The following is a 17,793-nucleotide window of genomic DNA, read 5'->3' as shown; positions in this document are numbered from 1 at the left end:
CTGCAGATACGCTAAGAATATTTGCTCTCCATGTGCGAGATGGATTGTTTGAGAGGGTGTTCAGATGACAGTAACTTCTGAGTTACCTTAAAAATGAGTGGTTTAGCAGGCTGGACCCTGCAGCTTGCTATCCCTGCTCAAAGGGAAATGGCAAGAGTTATTTTCCTTGGAATTGTGCTATGTTTTGCACAGAATGCCAACATGTGGAACACTACTGTGGCTTTGCAAACAATATATGGTAACGTCAGTACTGCTTAGCTGGTGACCGTGGGGTGGTTAATTTTTCCTGTGAACTTCTTGGTATTAGCAGAAGTGCTCCGTGCCAGAGATGCACATAGTTCACCTATGGCTATAAAGTGCTGTTTACTTTTCTCCCGCAAACACAAAAGCCAAGTGGAAGGGATATTTCATAAACTCACTGCTATTGTGTCCTCCAGTCTAAGCCATAAAACAAGAGTAACAGAGACGTTCCCTTTGAACTTGAAATCCCTTTCTAAGCTGCTGATCTAACCTAAGTGAGAGGGGGAGACTACACCAGCCAGAAATTTTTTTCTCTTCTGGGTATTTCTCCCCCCTCCACCCCTTTTCCTTTTTTTTTTTTTTTAAAATCCTTAAGTGAGTTTGATGCTGCACCTCTGCCCATAAATTTAAAAAAATATTATCGTAATGTAGGTCAGTGAACTGAAACGCCACTGTACACCATGGGGGATTAAAGTCGGAGAGGCAGCCCTCTCCCACTCCCACTAGGTCATATGACAATATAAACAAGAAATGCAAGGAGCCTTCAGCTTTTTCTTGCCCTAATCCTTTGTTTATGCAGCACTTAAACTGACTTTTGGGGTCGTCTCTGTCTGGCATTAAAGCCCTAAAGCTTTTTGAAGTTTCCCTGAAGTTAATAAAATTAGTCTGCCCTCATTGCTAGGCCCCTTGCTGCTGCTTCAGAGCAGACTGCGTATCCCTTACTGTCTTTGCGGCATTTGGCTTTTTAAGTTGTTAATATTTTATAACAAAAAAAAAGAGAGAGCTTGAGAGAAAAGTAGAAAGATCTCCCAAAAGGCTGTTCATCTAATAGGCAAAGTGATTGCCATTGTAGATGTTCTGAGAACTCAAAGGGGATTAACTTAAAATCCAGCGATTGGAGGTAAATTGCTGGTAAAGTAATTGGAAGTGTTGCGTTTCAGCTGGAAGGAACAACACGCGTTTCTGTGGCTCTTTACCAAGCAAGACTAAAACAAAAATTGAATTTTTCCTTTCTTTTTATAAAACGGTCTTAAAGTTGAGAAAATGAGGTTTGCTTTGTAGCAATTATCTCTCCTTCACCCGTTTATTTTACTGCAAAGGCTGCTTAGTTATCTTAGTTCTGTCAGGCGTTCTCATAGTTTTTCGTCATCCTCGAGGATGAATTGGTGACAGGCTAACTGGGGGGAACAGTCATGTATAGTGTTTAGTGTAGGGGTCTGAGACTTCAGGTCATAAAGGCTTTATTCTGAACAGTGACTCAGGCAAGTCGCTGATCACTTATTTCAGCTTCACTAGAGCAGTTGTTTTTCTGATGGCTTAGAGAGATGCCCAAGGAATAATGGTGATATGGACAGAACATGTAAGTTGGCTAAAAGAGGGATTTTTTTTTTAACAAGGTGACCACTGCAGTGAAAGGAACTGTACAGCAGGATCCCTCTGTTGCTTTCCTAATCTCTGTGTGCCAGGGCAAGACCCCAAAAAGCACATTTACTTATAAAACATGAAGGGCTTTAAAAATCAAAAGGTATTGAGTATGTCATACCAAAATAGTGATAGTTTTGTTGCTGTTGTAACCATCAACATAGGTTATCATCACCAGTTTACTCAAAGGTACCTGATGCCCCTAATGCTTGTTCACAGAAATCATTCTGGATTTTCTCTGACAGCGTTGCTGGAGAGGTGCAAAACTGTGCCATGCTAGCCTAGTATGATTGCTCACCTTGTAATTACAGTTTTAATTAAGTTAAAGATAATTCTGAAGTGCCCTTGGAAAAATAAAATGTTTATGTTGTCGTTAAAGTTGGTTTTCTGTGCCCTTTTGAGGGGGTAACTAGGAAAACAATAGGTGGATGGAAGATCCTGGCTGAAATCAGAGACAGCCTGAACGCTGGGGTAACAAACATGTACCAGCAGTGGTGGAGAGGGATGCTCAGTTTGGAAAATCTTGCTTTAGGGATAAAAGATTTAGAGGAAGAAGTAATATTTTTATTTTACCAGCTGATGCAACTGGAAAAATGAAGAAGTTTTGAGATGGTAGAAGTCCTTCTTCAGGTTTGAATTAACAAGAGCTGTTCCTGCTAGTCTTCTGTTTCAGACCTGAGGACAGGCCAGCAGGCCTGAAAGCTTATCTTTGCCCAACCACCACCTATTGACAGTGGCTTTAGTAAAAGTCACTGTTCAGCTTTAGATTTAAACTGGAGGCTGCCAAGCAATGATACTGCCATTAATGGTTTAGAGGCTGTTCTGCAGTAGTGTTTCTTGGAGGAGTAGGAGAGGACAGGCACACCAAAGCAACCCAGAAACGTGGCATTTTGGGGCAAGAGGAGGAGTGGATGTTTGGGCAGCAGATGTGGTTGAGACATCTGAGTGCTGCTCCTCCAGCCTTGAGCCTGCGCTCAGCTGGGAGTGGAGCTGCCTGTGCTCTTGTCACTTCCATGTGAAGAAAGGAAGAAGATCTATAGACACTTCTCATTCTGCAGGTGATCCAGGACAGGGTGATGTCCTGCCAGTGCTTGCTAGTATAGCACAACCCTTTCAAGGCTGTTCATAGCTGAGCAAGTAAACCCTATTTAAAAAAAAAATCACACTTCTGATGCTGCATTTACTATCATACAGAGATTGGCTTTGGAACAGAAGCATAACTTATGCACCAAATCAGTAACCAAATTGCCAGGGGCTTGAGTCTGTGCATGAACTGCTGCTTGTGCTTTGGGTGAGGAGAGTAACTTCATAAACCAGCAATACTTTGAGTCACCATTTGAACTGAATAATGGGGAGGGTTCAGAATTGGTCAGAATTCTTTGCTGTTCTCTACCAGTGCTTTGGTCTTTTGAAATTCTTGTGTTTGCTTAAAAATTGCTCTGAAGGTACAAAGAAGAGCTGAAACTTTTCCTAGCAAAAAAAAATAATCTTGAAAAGAGTTAAGTAATACCCCTTATTTCTTCTGATAAGTAAATAAATGTTCTTGCCATGTCTACGAGGTAGAGTAACTCCAGGCGTTAGGTATACAAGGATATTCACACCTACAGGATTAGGCTCACTTGACTGCACCTTATACTTTGTAATGCCTTAAGGGAGGGTTGTTTATCTTGCCTTACCCACCAACCTTGCTGCCTCTTGTTCCTGATAGCTTAATTAAGAATTCAGCTTGGAATGGTTCTTCCCACTGGGTTACAAACCTTGAAATTAAAATTGGATACAATGGTCACAAGGCTTTTAATTTAACAAATCTATGTGTATGTAAAAGTGAATAGTTAAAAGGCTCTATTTAGAAACTCTGAGTAGTTCTGTCATTTCTTTGGAAGTGTAGCTGTTGGAGTGCAGGTCTGGAGCTGAGAGTGTTTATGTAGGTGATAATGTGCTTAGCTGTAGGATAAGTAATGGAATAAACTTTTTGGGAGGATAGGTACTTAAGTGACTTTCATGGAGAGGTGACAAAGTAGAAAATGTTTCAATTATTTGATCTTTACAGTGTGATCTGATGCAGATTTTGTTGTTCTTATATTAGAAGAAAGAAGTGAAAGCAGAACTGTATTAATTCACATAGTCTTCTCCAGTTTTAGATGCAATTTACCTTAAATTGCAGTTGTATAAATAACTCATCTAGAATTTTGTTAATTTAGGGGTAAATGGTTTTCCAACAGTGGGGTGGTAGAAATCACCAAACTTAGTGTATCTCATAGATATTTTTTTTTCTTGTCACTTAAGATTGCAGGCTCACAAAACTGTATTTCTGTTGCAGGTGATGGATGATTACAGTGTGATTGGTCGTTCGTTGTTCAAAAAGGAAACAAACATCCAGATCTTTGTGGGTCTAAAAGTCAAACTATCAACAGGAGAAGATGGAATAATAGATGGTGGTTTTGGACAGAGTGGCAAGTTTAAAATCCGAATTCCAGGTAAGTGCAGCCACTAACCATAGCAGAGGTTTGGGTTGTAAGGGACCTTTCAAGGTCACTTAGTCCAACCTCTCTGTGATGAACAGGGACATCTTCAACTAATTAGGTTGCTCAGAGTCCCATCCAGCCTTACCTTGCCTGTTTGCAGAGATGAGGCAGCTACCACCTCCCAGGGCAATCTGTGCCAGTGTTTCACCACCCTCATCTTAAAAAAAAAATAAATTATTCCTCTCATCTAGTGTGAATCTGCCCTCTTTTAACCATGTCAGGTGTAGAGGATCATCCCACATTGCAGGTCTGAACGTTTACCAGTGGTCTCCTGAAGTTTTGAGATAAGCTCATACCCAGTTGGATTGCTGATGGTTTGGTGGGTTGTACTGCTTCTAATTAAATGATTGTGATTTGCACATGAGACTGAATGGCCTGCAGCCATATCTCCTGTGTCAGCAAACTCCAGTTTCAGAATGACTTCTTGTTAAGTGCCAGCAACATTGAAGTCATGTTCTGCCCAGAAAGGTTTGTGGAAATCTCTCCGCTCTGAATATACATAGGATTCACACCAGAGCCTTTCTGAACAATTAAAGGAAAATAAACCCATCACTTTTACCTGTAGCTACTTATTTAATATATACTGTAGTGGATGCAAGTTCTTTAAATCGGCTCTACTGCACGTGTTATTACCTAGCTTGCCTTCAAGCAAAGGCTACTTGATAAATGAGTTTTTGGAGATCTTGAGAGGTTTTTATTGCTTGTCTCTTCTGGTTTTATGATATTATATGTTACTGTATTTTTCACCCTTGGTGAATTTCAGCATGGATTTATGCCTCCTATGGTCAGAGCATGGAGAGGCATGGGTGCTAGGCTTTCTAAGTGTCATTGCTCCTTTAAGGTAGGAAAGTTGTTCCTTTTCAAAAGGCAGTAATAGGTGCTGCATTTAACTCAGATTATAGGATAAGATTTTAAGATACTGGGAGTGCTTTGTACTTCTGTAGTGTCCTCAACCCGTTTGTCACTTGTTAATCCTGCACCCTCTTTAGGGGGATGAGCGAAATTACTTCTGTGTACAAGTGGAGAAGAGAAATCATGATGTTCTATGACAGCAAACAATCACATGGTGATAGATCCACAAAGAAAACTGAAGCTTCCTGATTTCCTGCTGAAGATGGGATCTTTTCCATTTAACTTAAGGCTTGATGCAAGTGCACTAATTTTGACCTTCAGCAACATCCTTTTTTTTTCTTCCTATGACAGGATAAGAATTTCTGACTAGACAAACCCCCTCCTGTATCTTATCCTAGCTCTAATTGCAGTTTTGCTACTGAATGCTTAATTTTGCAAATAGGTCCAAGGGGTCAATTACCAAGCACCGTGCATATTTAATGAGAGAAGTTGCACCAGGTACATGTATGTTTTGCATCTTCTATTATGGAAAAGCTTTTAAGCTCTTGCAGAGATACCCACCTGTAGGTAGGTGGTGAAATGACGTGTACATGGCCTCAACGCTGACAGGTTTTCAAGCTGAAAATCAAGATGATATCTTGCTTTAAAAACAATTAGTGTTCTTAGTAGCTTTTATTGCCCTGAGGCAAAAATAGGGTGAAAGAGAACAACAGGAGAGTGGCGTTTATATTTGCTATTTTCATGTTCTGGATGGAGGAAATGGTTCTTCACAGGACTGGGAGAGGCCTAATAAGGAGTCTTTGTCACTGTTGTGGATGTAAGCAGGAGCTATAATTGTGAACCAGCAATCACATTAGGAAAATCGTACACAGATTTAGAAAATTGCTTTTTGCTCTGTATATTGAGTTAGTGGGAAGAAATGATACGTTTCACCAAGGTGTTCATTATCTAATCTTGGCTATGCTCTTCTAATGTTTAACAGCAGACCATGAAACAGAGAACCCTTTATGGTTTGTTCTTTCAGTGAGAAGAATATGTAGCACAATACTAGAATTCAATACCTCTCTAAGGTAGGCAGAATAATACAACTTAGTTTTCTTTTAGTCTGGGTTAAATTTGGGTGCTTTTGCTATCTGGAAAGCAGAGGTAATAACCTAAATCAGTGCAAGCTAAGAGTATCAAACAAAGTGAGGCTAGTGGGGCAAAACCCCACAGAATTTGGAAGGGTCTAAAAACCTGTGTCTTTAAAAGCTGCAGAGGTTTGTGTGTAGGGGGAGGGTTATTGCTGTGATGCCGTTTAAGTCAACTGCAGTTCACATTCCTTTGTTAGGTCAGTGTTGCTTTTTTAATGTCTGCATCCTGTTTGTGGGTTTTTAGCTATTTTTTTTTATTAAATTTAACTGATCAGACTCTTCTCTGCCTCTCCCCCTTTCCCCCCCTCCATTCTTCAGCCTTGCCTCCCTTCAAATAGTCTCTTACAGATTTCTTGTTTGAAGAGCTTCTCTAATTTCTCTGAAGTTCATTTCCCTGCAGTTCCTTCATGTGTGTATCGATGAGTGGGAGGGAAGGGAAGGAAGCATGCAGGTTGAAATCTGCCTTGGGTTAACTTAGCCTGGTAGTCATTCTTCTCACATTTAAAACCTCTCTTAACTTCTGGATCAGAATCTCGTGTTCAGGTGGGTACCCTGGTGATAGCCTAGGGCTGGGTTTGGAAACAAACCTTTACATAGCAATGAAAACCAGGCAGATGTACTGGAGACTTGTGTCCTGACAGCTTAAGGTCATAGCAGACCATGGCACACTGCAGGGTCTTCCATGGTCCTGCTGGTGCCAGCAGCCTCCAGCATCATGCCCACTAGTGCCAGCAAGCATTGGTTGGGGTCCCCAAGTGTGGTTCCATAGTGAGTTGGAAATGGCTTGTGTTTACCTATGGATCACAGCCTGGGAACTCTGTCTTACGTTCTCTGTGGGCTGAAACTTGGCAGACCTCATGACTGCGAATGGCAGAACACAGATCTGTTTCTTATTCTGGCACTGCTTGTGCACAGCAATAATTCAGATGCTTCTCCCTGCTCTTCTGCTCTCTGAAATGGGGATAATTGCTATCTATTCTGGAAAAAAAAATAATCTCTGATTTAGATTTATTCCAGGCTTGGAGCATTAATATTTCTTGAAAAGGCTTAATTATCTTTCTTTAGAGTACAAAACATACATCTAGAGTACAGCATACAATTGGAAGTTCCTCAGTTGCTGAAAGATGTCAGCAATTTGGAAGAAATTCAGGGAAGAGCAGCAAGAATTCTGGAGAGGCTGGAGGGATTGATTTATGAAGGAAAGAAGATGAAAAGAAATGCATGAAACTTGGCTAAATGATGTCTAAGTGGGAGATATGATTATCTGCAAGTATTTGAAGAAGATAATGGAGAAGAATCCCATAGGGTGGTCCAAGGAGGTAGAAGTAAAGCTAATAATATGGAATAAAGCAATGTGTAACTTGGCTATTGAGCGATGTTATTTAGCAGAGATTTCTTGCACTGCCAGAGCTTCTATGCAGGAGGAGATGTCGTTCCATTTTGGGACTACTAGTGTGTAGTTTGCCTGGATGTCTGCTAGTGCCTGTGCCAGGGTAAAATGGACAGGTGGCAGGGTGGTGGAAAGTAGGACAATGGCTTTTTTGGTCTCATTTCTGGTTCTGTATTCAGACACACTTTCATGGCTTGAATGATGAGGTGTATAACCTACTTTGTGCAGCAGCATCTGTGTTTAAAAAAAAAAAGGTATTTGCTGGCAGATGTGTTTTTTTCTGTAGGGGTAAGTTGTGGAGCTGTTCGTGCTCTAACTGAGGAAGAAGTTTCAAGGCAGGTTGAACCGACAGGGTGATGCTTGCTTTCCAGCCTGGGTTGCATGATCAGATACACAAAAAGAGTTTTGCTCAGCTTAAGCAGCTTCAGAAAGAACCAGGAGTTGAAAGGTGATTCAAACTGCAGTGCTTTGTAAGTTCTGTCAGTGTGACTATGAGGGAGCAAGATGCTGCCGCTCCAGGGATTCGTGCTGAGGTGGGCAATGTGTGGCAGCCCTTTGATTGTAAGGGGAGCCCCGTGTTACATGGTTAAGGTAAATGAGTGAGAAGTGTTGTTCACCTTAGAAACCGTGCACAGGTTTGGGGACGCAGGAACTGCGTATTTAAGTGCCTTAGTTGGAAGAAGACAAAAGCTGACAGTGACAGTCTTTGGGGAATGCTTAATTCAACACAAGTTGCACCTGGGAATGTCATGACAGTTGATAAGAAATTCAGAGGAAAGTTCAGTGACTCGTTTGAATAACTTAGAGCTAATTGTGGATTTCGTTTACCTGCCTCTCACCCAAGAACTGACCCTGTAAAACTCAGCTTGGTTTGCAAAATCGTCATCTGTTGATGTATCTCATGACATCTTTTAAAGGATTGGCTCTAGATATGCCAATTTCCTTGGTTTTGGCATGTTGTGTTTGTCTTGTGCTTAATTACTGTAAAATGCAGCAACTTTTTAAATCCAGTTGGAACATACTGAGTGGTATCTCAGCCATTGTTCCCTTTCCTGTCTGTCTCCCTCTTTACTATCTAGTTGCTAGTAAAGAGTTCGTCCTTCCAGAGGCACTGTGGTGTGTTTGACTGCAATTCTTTTTCTTCTCTGACTCGACAGCATAAAAATTGCTATACATGAGTGGAAAGCCTCCCTTATTTCTTAATGGGAAGGAAGCAGTGCGTAGCTAACACTCCTGACAGCTGAACACATTTCTGAATTGAGCAAATTTAAATGTAATAAAAGGCACACTTTTCCTAAGGAGGGATACAAAGGAGAATGTTAGAACATGAGCTCTCTTGCTTTGCTGTTCTTACCCATACAGGATAACCCAGAGTTTAGTTTCCTAAAATGGGTAAAGACAAACTTGTTTGTGACCTGGTTGCTCGCTCCCAGTAACTTTTTGCCTTGTATTTGTAAGTGTTCTTACTTATGAAAGAGCAAGTCTGTTTTCATTGTGTCCACTGCTTGTCGCTGTAGAAGGGCTGAACGTGCCACAAAAATGTGTTCTGCAGTAACAGCATGGGTGTGCTGCCTGGTTTGGGGTGACAGTGCCTCTGGGATCCTGCGGCGGTGGTGTAAGATGACATAAAGTGGTTGGAATTAACTCGTGCTTTTTATTTTTGAGAATCCCTTGTACCCTTATGCATCAAAGGGTAGAACTGTCTGAGTTTCCCCTTAGTGTGCTGTGGAGATGGTGTCTTTGTGGTTTGGTGGTTTGGATTTTGACATGGGGGATCTCAGGCTGCCTTGCAAGGTGGTTATAACCTAGTGGGAAAGCTTTGATTTGTGAACTGGAGGTGAACTACTGTAAATTAACTTCTATTCCAGTTACAAATGTTGGGTTTAAAAGCGGGATTCAAATAAGTTACATTTTAGCACTCCACTTCTGTAAAGAAATTGAATTGAGGTTAAATAGCACGAGGGAGGGAAATTAGAGTTTATGTGAAGATGGAAAAATGCAACAGTAAACTGATGTGCATATCACATTGCTTTCTTTAACTTCCCTGTCAGAAATATCTTGGATTTGTTCTTTTTTTGATAACTTTATTATTAAAGTAGCTTTTCACTTTCTTCAGGTAGCTTTCAACACAACAACATAGCTGGCACTGGTGGAATACTAGTTATGGAGGGTTTTTTTCAGCAAATGTAGAAGACAAGCTTTAAATAGTTGACTGCAGATAAATGTCATATTCCCAACTTTGTAATTTGGAGGGCAGTCCTTACTAACATCAGCCGGAATAGGGCAGTCTAGACCTTTTCATTGCACTGAGAATAATTAAACAACCTGTCACTGAGCAGCACACTTTTTTTGTGGAAGATCTTGACATTTGGAATTCTTTGCTTGTGTTGCATTAAAATAGGATAATCTTCTTCTCTTAGGCCAAATGAAATTTAGGCACATTTAATGTCCATGTTTGCCCAGCCTGGCTCTTCTTTTAATAAAAGAAAATAAGAAATTGTTGGCTGCAAGGGTCTGGTGGGTTGCCATCCCTGTCAGTATCAGGTGAGGCTGAGCAGGATTTCAGTCAAGAGGAAAAGCAAAAGCCCAAGGGCAAAGAAATCTGTGTAGCTGTGTTTTATTTAAAAGCTGGAGATTAGCTCTGCTTGTTCTTCCACAGTCTCTCTTCCCCCTACCCTCTAAAACAAACAAAACCTGAAATCCTTAAGGGGTACTTCAAGCATAAATCTCCTTCTCTCCTTTTTGTGAAAGTTGGCTGGTGTCATATGGACAGAGGCTGGGAGAGGATTGTTGCCAGGGAAGCATCGCTTCCCTGTATGATCCCCTCTTGAGCGGATTAAACTGTAGCAGCGTGGAAGTCCTGGTGACCACATAGGAGCTAGGAGCTTGTGGTGCCAACCTACCTTTTAAGTGGTGACATCCTGTAAGCCCATATTGACCTTTGGAGCTGAATACCCAGATTTATGGTCCTTAGGGTGGTGTTCTTGTGGAATGGAGATTTGTGCACCTTCCTTCTGAATTAAGACAGGAGTCAAGGAAACGTTAACTTCCTTAGAAAGTGGCTGGTTCATTCATGTACCAGGAGATCCTGGTCTTCACTGAAATGACAGCATTGCAGGACTAGGTTTCTAAACTTAGAGCGTTGAAGGGTAATGTGTTGACTCTAAGATGGGTTTCAGAGGCAGCTGGTCATTGCGCACTAGAGTAGCTGCTGTGCCTGTGGTGAGGTTAAGACTCTTCTCTGGTTATCAAGTTGCCATTGGGGTGTCTGTTCAGCAATATCTACTGAACCCTGAAGAGCAAAGTGTCTTATGCTTGCCCTAGCATGACCTTAGTCTCAAAGCAAACCCAGTCCTAACTCTGGGCTTTGCTGGCTTTTCTGTTTGTGCTTAGGGGGCTGTTCCTGTTACTTCTCTGAAAAGCATGATGTTGTAATCTTTTGTTTGTATTTTGAAAGCAGTAAAGATACAGGTATTGCCTAAAGAAAATGACTTGGAAAAGAGTGTTAAGGTGGTAAAGTTAAGCGTTTAAAACTTTGGAATATAAAAAAAGAATATCTTAATTAGCTCTTCATTGTGCAGTTGCATTCTGGTACCAGAATCCAGTTCCAGTTATGTAACTGCATTCCCAACACTGATGCACATGGGGAGAACACTGCAGGTTTTGGGTGATGCTTCATAGTTTTGTCCTATTGTCCCATACTATTTTTTTCTTCAGTGAGTAATCAACTCCTTTTTTTTTTGCCCTTCTTTGAATCCCTCTGTAAATATGAAAAATTTTTGTGGAATTTAAGGGGGGCAGGGGAGGAGGGACAGACCTATTAAGAAAAAATAGTTATTTCAGCAGATGGGATTTGCTTGCCTGTAGCATTGCTATCTTCTACAGCACCTCTACATGTTGGCGGGCGACGATGATGGCACCCAACAACCCACAAACACCCCCGCACACCCTCAGATCACTTAAATACTTTTCCTTCTCATAATATTAGCTTCCATCTCCATCCAGTCCACCTTCACCTTGACTAGTTTCTACAAATCTCTTCCTCTCCCATCTGCTTCTGTTCTTTATTCCTGCTGTCCCCCCTACTCATCTTTTTGGTCTCTGTCTTATGACATAAACAGTTTATTTTGCCCTCAGATGTTTCTGCCAGCAGTTTCAGGCTGCTGCAGGGGTGCGCAGGGCAGAGGGGATTTGTTTCTGACCTGAGGATGCACCAGTGGTGTTATATTGTGAGCTCTTGGAAGGGAGGACAGAGGGGAAAATCCAGTCCAGCTCTGGGCTTGAGGTTGCCCTCTGTGGATGGAGGCTGTAGAGAATTTAGCTGCCAAAATTGTTTTCCAAGTGTGTGCTAATTGACAGCTTCCTTTTTACTTCAAGAACAGGAACATCTCAGCTAGTATCCTAAAGTCAGGTTCCAGACCCCTGTTGCAAAACAGAAAGACACTATAGTTAGAATTTGTCTATCTCAATTGGAGGATAAAATGTGTAAATAGTGTGGGGAGAGCTTGGGAGGTTTTTGTAGGATTTTACAAGTATTTTGAAACTGAACAGTTATTTCAGTTGGCAGTGACATTGGTAATCAGCTGTTCAAAGTACTCACGATGGTAAGCCCCCAAAGAATGATTTTTCTTTTATTTAAAAATAAATAAATAAATAATGGCAAAGATTGTTCTTTTTCTTAGATAAACTCAGGTCTCATATATAAGATCCTCCTAAGCCACAGAAGTTTGATATATAAATTAAACTGAGATTTGCACTCAGTTGCATGTTTGTATGATCTGGGTTTTCAAAAGATGTGCACTTATCTTGAGATTTGTGGTAAAACTCGGAGCTGGTGGTGCTGCTGTGTGTTATAACCTTACCTCTGTGCAGGGTCTCTTGTGGTCATAAGTCTTTCCAGTTAATCCGGGCTTTGTTATTTTGGGAGAATGTGGTTGCTGTGGAAAGTTCCCTGGGAGAAAGGAAGAGTGGTGCATATTTAGGGCTGCTGCTTTGCTGATCTTTGAATAATTACAACAGTAACTGTGAGGTGCTTGGACCCTATTGTGTAGCTCAGGTGCCTGGCAGGACGTGTCTGCAATTGGTGTAGCTGAGCAGGCTGCTGTGCTCTGAGCTTGTATTTGCCATCCCATCACCACTAACTTATCTGGTGACCTTTTCCAAATTATCTAATATCTTCCAGCTTCGTACTGCTGTTGTGTAAACTGTCTGTCAGGCTGTCATGAACCTTGCCAAGCGTGTGTAGGAAATCCTTTGTTAGATGGCCACCTCTTACTGCAGGTTACCTTTCTGAAGGAAAAAGGGGAAAGAACAAGCCATGTTAGTGGGTGGCAAAATTAAATTATTTTTCCTCAAAAAGTGACCCTGGCCCACTGCACATGTGGTAGTTGTGCAGTTCCACAAATGTACGACCGCAGAGTAGAATTATGTTCAGGTTTGAAAACTTTTGCTGCGTTGTCATTTAGGATATTTTTTACTTTTAAGTGGAGACACCTTGCTACAGTCACCCCAGACCAAATATCCTGTTCCTTACAGACCAAATTCTGTATTTAATTTTGACTTCACTGGATTTATGCTGCTGGGATCACAAAGAGTTTGGGTTAGAACATGGCGTGGAGCAGCACGATGGCTTTTACATTCACAGAGTGCTACAGCAGTTCACTGTACTACACATCCCACACACGAGTGGGATGCACGTGCTACCTTCTGTTTATTTTTTTGTTGTCCTTTTTTAGGTGTTTCATTTTGCAAACTCAATACACTCTGCTGTAATTTGAAGTGTGAAAAGATTTTGGTTTTTTCCTTGAGAGAGAATATAGCTAGCAGTGTGTTTTATTATGTGTCTATACAGTTTCACTGAGCAACCTTAGAGCACCAAAAAAATAATAATCCAGTAATACCTTTTATCTCCTGGAGCAAACGGGAATATCCAGGTTTGGTTCAATTCTCACCTAGTTGAATGTAAGAACCCTTAGACTTCCTGCTACCTTGAAAAAAAAATACTGAAGGGATCAAGTATGGTTTCTTCCCAAGAGTAACAAAATACATGTGGCTAATGGAAGTAAAATTAGTGTTCCTGTCAGTTTTGGTGAAGTTTGCTGCTGCTCGCTTGAGTGCTGTCTGTCTGGGAAGAAGGAGAGTTCCCTTTCCTTCCGAAGGACTTAGTTGATGTACAGGAATACTGTAACCAGCGTGAGTAGGGAAGTGATAGTTCCATTATGCTCAGCTCTGGTGAGGCCACATCTTGAGTACTGTGTTCAGTTTTGGGCCCCTGACTACAGGAAAAATATTGAGATACTGAAGCATGTCCAGGGGAGAGCGATGAAGCTGTTGAAGGGTCTTGAGCACAAGTCCTATGAGGACTGGGCTGAGGGAGCTGGGGCTTTTTAGCCCTGAGAAAAGGAGGCTGATGGGAGACCTCATCGCTCTCTACAACTACTGCAAGGTGGTTGCAGGGAAGTTGGGGTTGGTATTGGGTGACAAGCGATAGGACAAGAGGGAATGACTTGAAATGGCACCAGGGAAGACTTAGGGTAGATATCAGGAAGAATTTCTTTATTGAAAAGGTGGTCAAGTATTGGAATAGGCTGCCCAGGAAGGTGGTGGAGTCACCATCACTGGAGGTGTTTTTTAAAAAAAAAAAAAGTAGAAAAAAGTAGACCTTAGGGCACGGCTTAGTTGACATGATGGTTTTGGGGTGACAGTCAGACTTAATGATCTTGGAGGTATCTTCCAGCCTTAAAGTTTTTGTGCTTCTGTGACTTTTAGAGCAAGCTGTTCATGAACAACTCTGTCTTGCTTTCTCCAAGTCCTCTCTAAGTTTTTACATAGAACAAAAGGTGGAAGTCGTGAGATATATAAACAAATTACAGACTATAATACCAGAGAAGAAATTATGTTCTTTATTTCTGCTTTCCTGTGTGCAAAATGGGATGCTGCTGCCTTTGGCTGTTACAGTCCTCACTCGTGGCTTTGCAATATTGGGGTGGAAAACACTTATGTTCCAAGCCCTTACATAATTAACTTTGATCTTATGAAATGCCCCCACAAGGGGAGCTCACACGTTCGGGTTGGCCTCTTGCAAAGGAATTTCCCCCCTTCTCTGTAAACTGCTTGTGCTTATTTACTCGATTTTGATCGTTCATCCCTTTGCTCTTTCACCTTCCCTTTCCACCAGTGTTCCTTGTAATATCTTTTTGAAGTCTGAGTAAAAACACATACACCGTGGGGGCTTCCTGGAGGCTTAGAGCTTTGTGGTTTGCAAATTGTAGGCTATTTGAAGTATTGACTCACAACAGTGACCAGTACTTAGTGGGTATGAGAACTGTTGTGTGACAAGGATGTTAACCTTGAGAGGCTGATCTGTGTTTGGAGTTTTGGGACCAAAAAAATGGTTGTTCTTAATGGTATGCATTGATTTCAAGGAAGTCTGTGTAAAGCAGTCTTTAGTTTGTGTTTTCACAATGGGATTTCAGTGTTTAATAAGAAATAGGAAATAACTGAAGCTTCAGTAGACCTGTTTTGATAGGGAGGGAGTCTGCTGTAATGGTTGTGTATAATATACACATAAGCAACAAAAGCATTTCCTGCCTGTAACTGCAACAAAAAAACCCTGCAAAAGATACTTCAAAAGTACTTAATGCGTAGAATAAAAATTATACATAGAGAAAGGCATCATCCTGCTTAGAAACATCTTCTTGTCTAATGTCTGAGACTGTAAATTCAATCACAAGAGTACTGTAGCCTGTACTTTTGTGCTGTGGGTTTTACTATAAAGTTGTTTTTTAAACCTCTGAGCCCTCAATTCCCACCACCCCTTTCCCTTTCACCCCTCCTCCACAACTATTCCAGATTAGGAAACTGAGAAAATTTGGGAATTTGGAGAACCTGTTCTTCCCTGTTACACTGGTGAGCTACCCAGGTTTGTTTTTTGATGTCTTACCCTAATCTCTCTCTGCTCTCCCCTGCCCGTAAATTTTGTCTCTGGCCATTTACGTTTCCTTACTCCTACAGCCTCTTCCTCTGCCATCCATCCTGAGAGCATCCAACCCTGAGAGCAGCCTCAAGCTGCGGGGTTTTTTTTTTTATAAAGTAAATATATTAACAATTACAAAACCTTGAGCCAAGAAGATGGACTTGTGCCATCCCTTCAATTACTTTGTTGTTTCATCCTAAACTGTCTCTGTATACAAATGAAGAACATTGTTGGCTTGGTACAGCCTTTTGCTGTGCACCTGAGGAGTTTTAATTCAGTAGGTGGCTTTGCTGCCAGGTATGTATTTACTTCTGAATGCATTTGTTTACATTCTCAGCTTTCTGTTTGTGAAGGAAGAAAAACATCTCCTCATTCTAATTTGACCAGTTAATGTATAGAAGTGTTCAGCAAGGAACTGTTTGCCTGCCTGTTCCTAAAGCATCAGCTCATCAGGGTTGGTATTATAATATGAATACACCACAAAGAATATGTGTTTGTTTTCTCTATGATTGCAATGAATTATCTTCTCAAGCTAGCACAATGGTAACATGGGCTGTGCCAAGCAGCCTGTGCCAGGTAACACTACAGGCAGGGAGAAAGAAGACATTTTCAAGGACTGAAAATGCACTGAAGAATGCAAGTTGGTGCTGACAGGAGCAGGCTGTGCATCACGAACCGAGGATTTTCTTTTCATGGCTCATTACAGTCGACTGTTCTCACAAGTACATCCTCAGAAGATGTATGAAGATTACAGTCCCTCTGGAGCTCATGTGGAAATTGATGCCTGGTTCCCCAATCCCTGACTCTCTTCCCCTAGTTTTATTTTGTGTTTTCCTTGTTATGCTCTGGGGAGTTTGAGGACGTAATGTAAATGGGTTTAATTGTGGGGTTTTTTAGTATTGAAATTGTGCACATTTAGAGCAAGGTGGACTTATTCAGCGAATTATCAGCATTCTTATTTTTTACTTTAAGTGAAACTTAAGCTTGGGTTCAATGACCCAGGCTTTGTCTTGAGTCACTCTTCCTTTTAGAAGAAGATGAATATTTTAAGAACCAATTTTTTCCATCGACTAAGCCATATGAAGGCCAGATAGAAATGAAAGTTTTTGGAGAGAATCCTAATATATATATATCTTTTAATATTTGCCAATTCCTATGAAAAATCAAATTAATTTCTCACACCTGTGAAAATAGAATAACGTGAGTATTTCTGTCCAGTTGACAGAATCATCGTGCATTTATTTCACTTGTGTTTACTCTTAAATAAATACACGATTAGGTTTCAGAATAAACGTGTGCTGGAGCAAGAGCAGGAGTGATTCTCATTTAGAACTTGTTTCTTATAAGCACAGGGAAAAAAAATCAATTTTATTTGGCGTTTGGAAAAAATTATAGGTAGATTAACAACAGATTTTAAACATCTTTATTAAAGCTCAATCTGACAGGAAAAAATACTGATACTTGTAAGGAGACAGGGCTGTAGAGTTACGAATGGGCTTGGTTGAATAACCTTACTTTCTCTAACTTTCCTAAAGGATGAATTTGCAATATACAGAACTGATTGCTTTTAGAATGGTTAAGGAAAGAAAAATCCCTCAAACATGGGGGAAGGTCTGTGTTATTCAGGATCTGAAGCTTCCTGGTTTTGCTTACTGATGGTCAGGAGTCTCCTGTTAGAGACCTGTTGATTCTCTCTGGACTTAAAGCTTTTACTCTTATATGAGATGTGGTTTTGATTTCAGGATGTGCATACATATGGATTACACATATAATAAGTGGAAGCATGTTGTGGATTCTGTGCTGCTTTCAGTGAACCAGGTAGTTAGACTTGGTTTGGGATGGAAGTGAAGGGAAAGACCAGCTGTAAGCAAATTGATGGAGAGTATTTCAGTCCACCCCTGCCGATTTATTTCTAATTGAAGCTGTCTGAGCCAGTCTTAATACAATTTAGTTATCGCCAGCCAGAAGGATTTTATTTATGGAACGGGGCCTGTTGGAACTTCCTCCGACCCCGGAGAAGCTGTGAACGGGAGAGAGCTGATCAAGCAGGCATGCCTGGCTGGCGTATGCATTTCTTTAATAAGGCAGGGATTGATGTCTTTTGCAGTTCAGGGGTTAGGTAAACAGCAGTCCCTCGGTTCAAGGCTCTCCATGTTCAGTTGTTTGTTTATAGGGATCTCAGAAGGTTAGGTTAGCCTTCTTGACATCCCAGGGGAGCTTTCCTGACCATGGTATAACCTCATCTGCTCCAAAGCT

The 17,793-nt window shown here is 41.1% G+C and overlaps 1 protein-coding gene across 1 annotated transcript in view; it reads left to right on the top strand.

Annotated features, from left to right (window-relative positions):
• Positions 1–17,793, top strand: part of EEFSEC (eukaryotic elongation factor, selenocysteine-tRNA specific) — a gene marked incomplete at its 5' end in the record, with an annotated part of 120,546 nt that overhangs the window by 77,866 nt on the left and 24,887 nt on the right. The window contains one exon of the mRNA XM_084269498.1: positions 3,983–4,139. Coding sequence (XP_084125624.1) covers positions 3,983–4,139 — 157 coding nt within the window. The remainder of the gene's footprint in view (positions 1–3,982; positions 4,140–17,793) is intronic.

This window comes from Gallinula chloropus, assembly GCF_964237585.1.
Source record: "Gallinula chloropus genome assembly, chromosome: 12".
Taxonomy (NCBI): domain Eukaryota; kingdom Metazoa; phylum Chordata; class Aves; order Gruiformes; family Rallidae; genus Gallinula; species Gallinula chloropus.
Note: the sequence above shows the minus strand (reverse complement) of the source record. Positions and strands in the feature narration are given on the sequence as shown.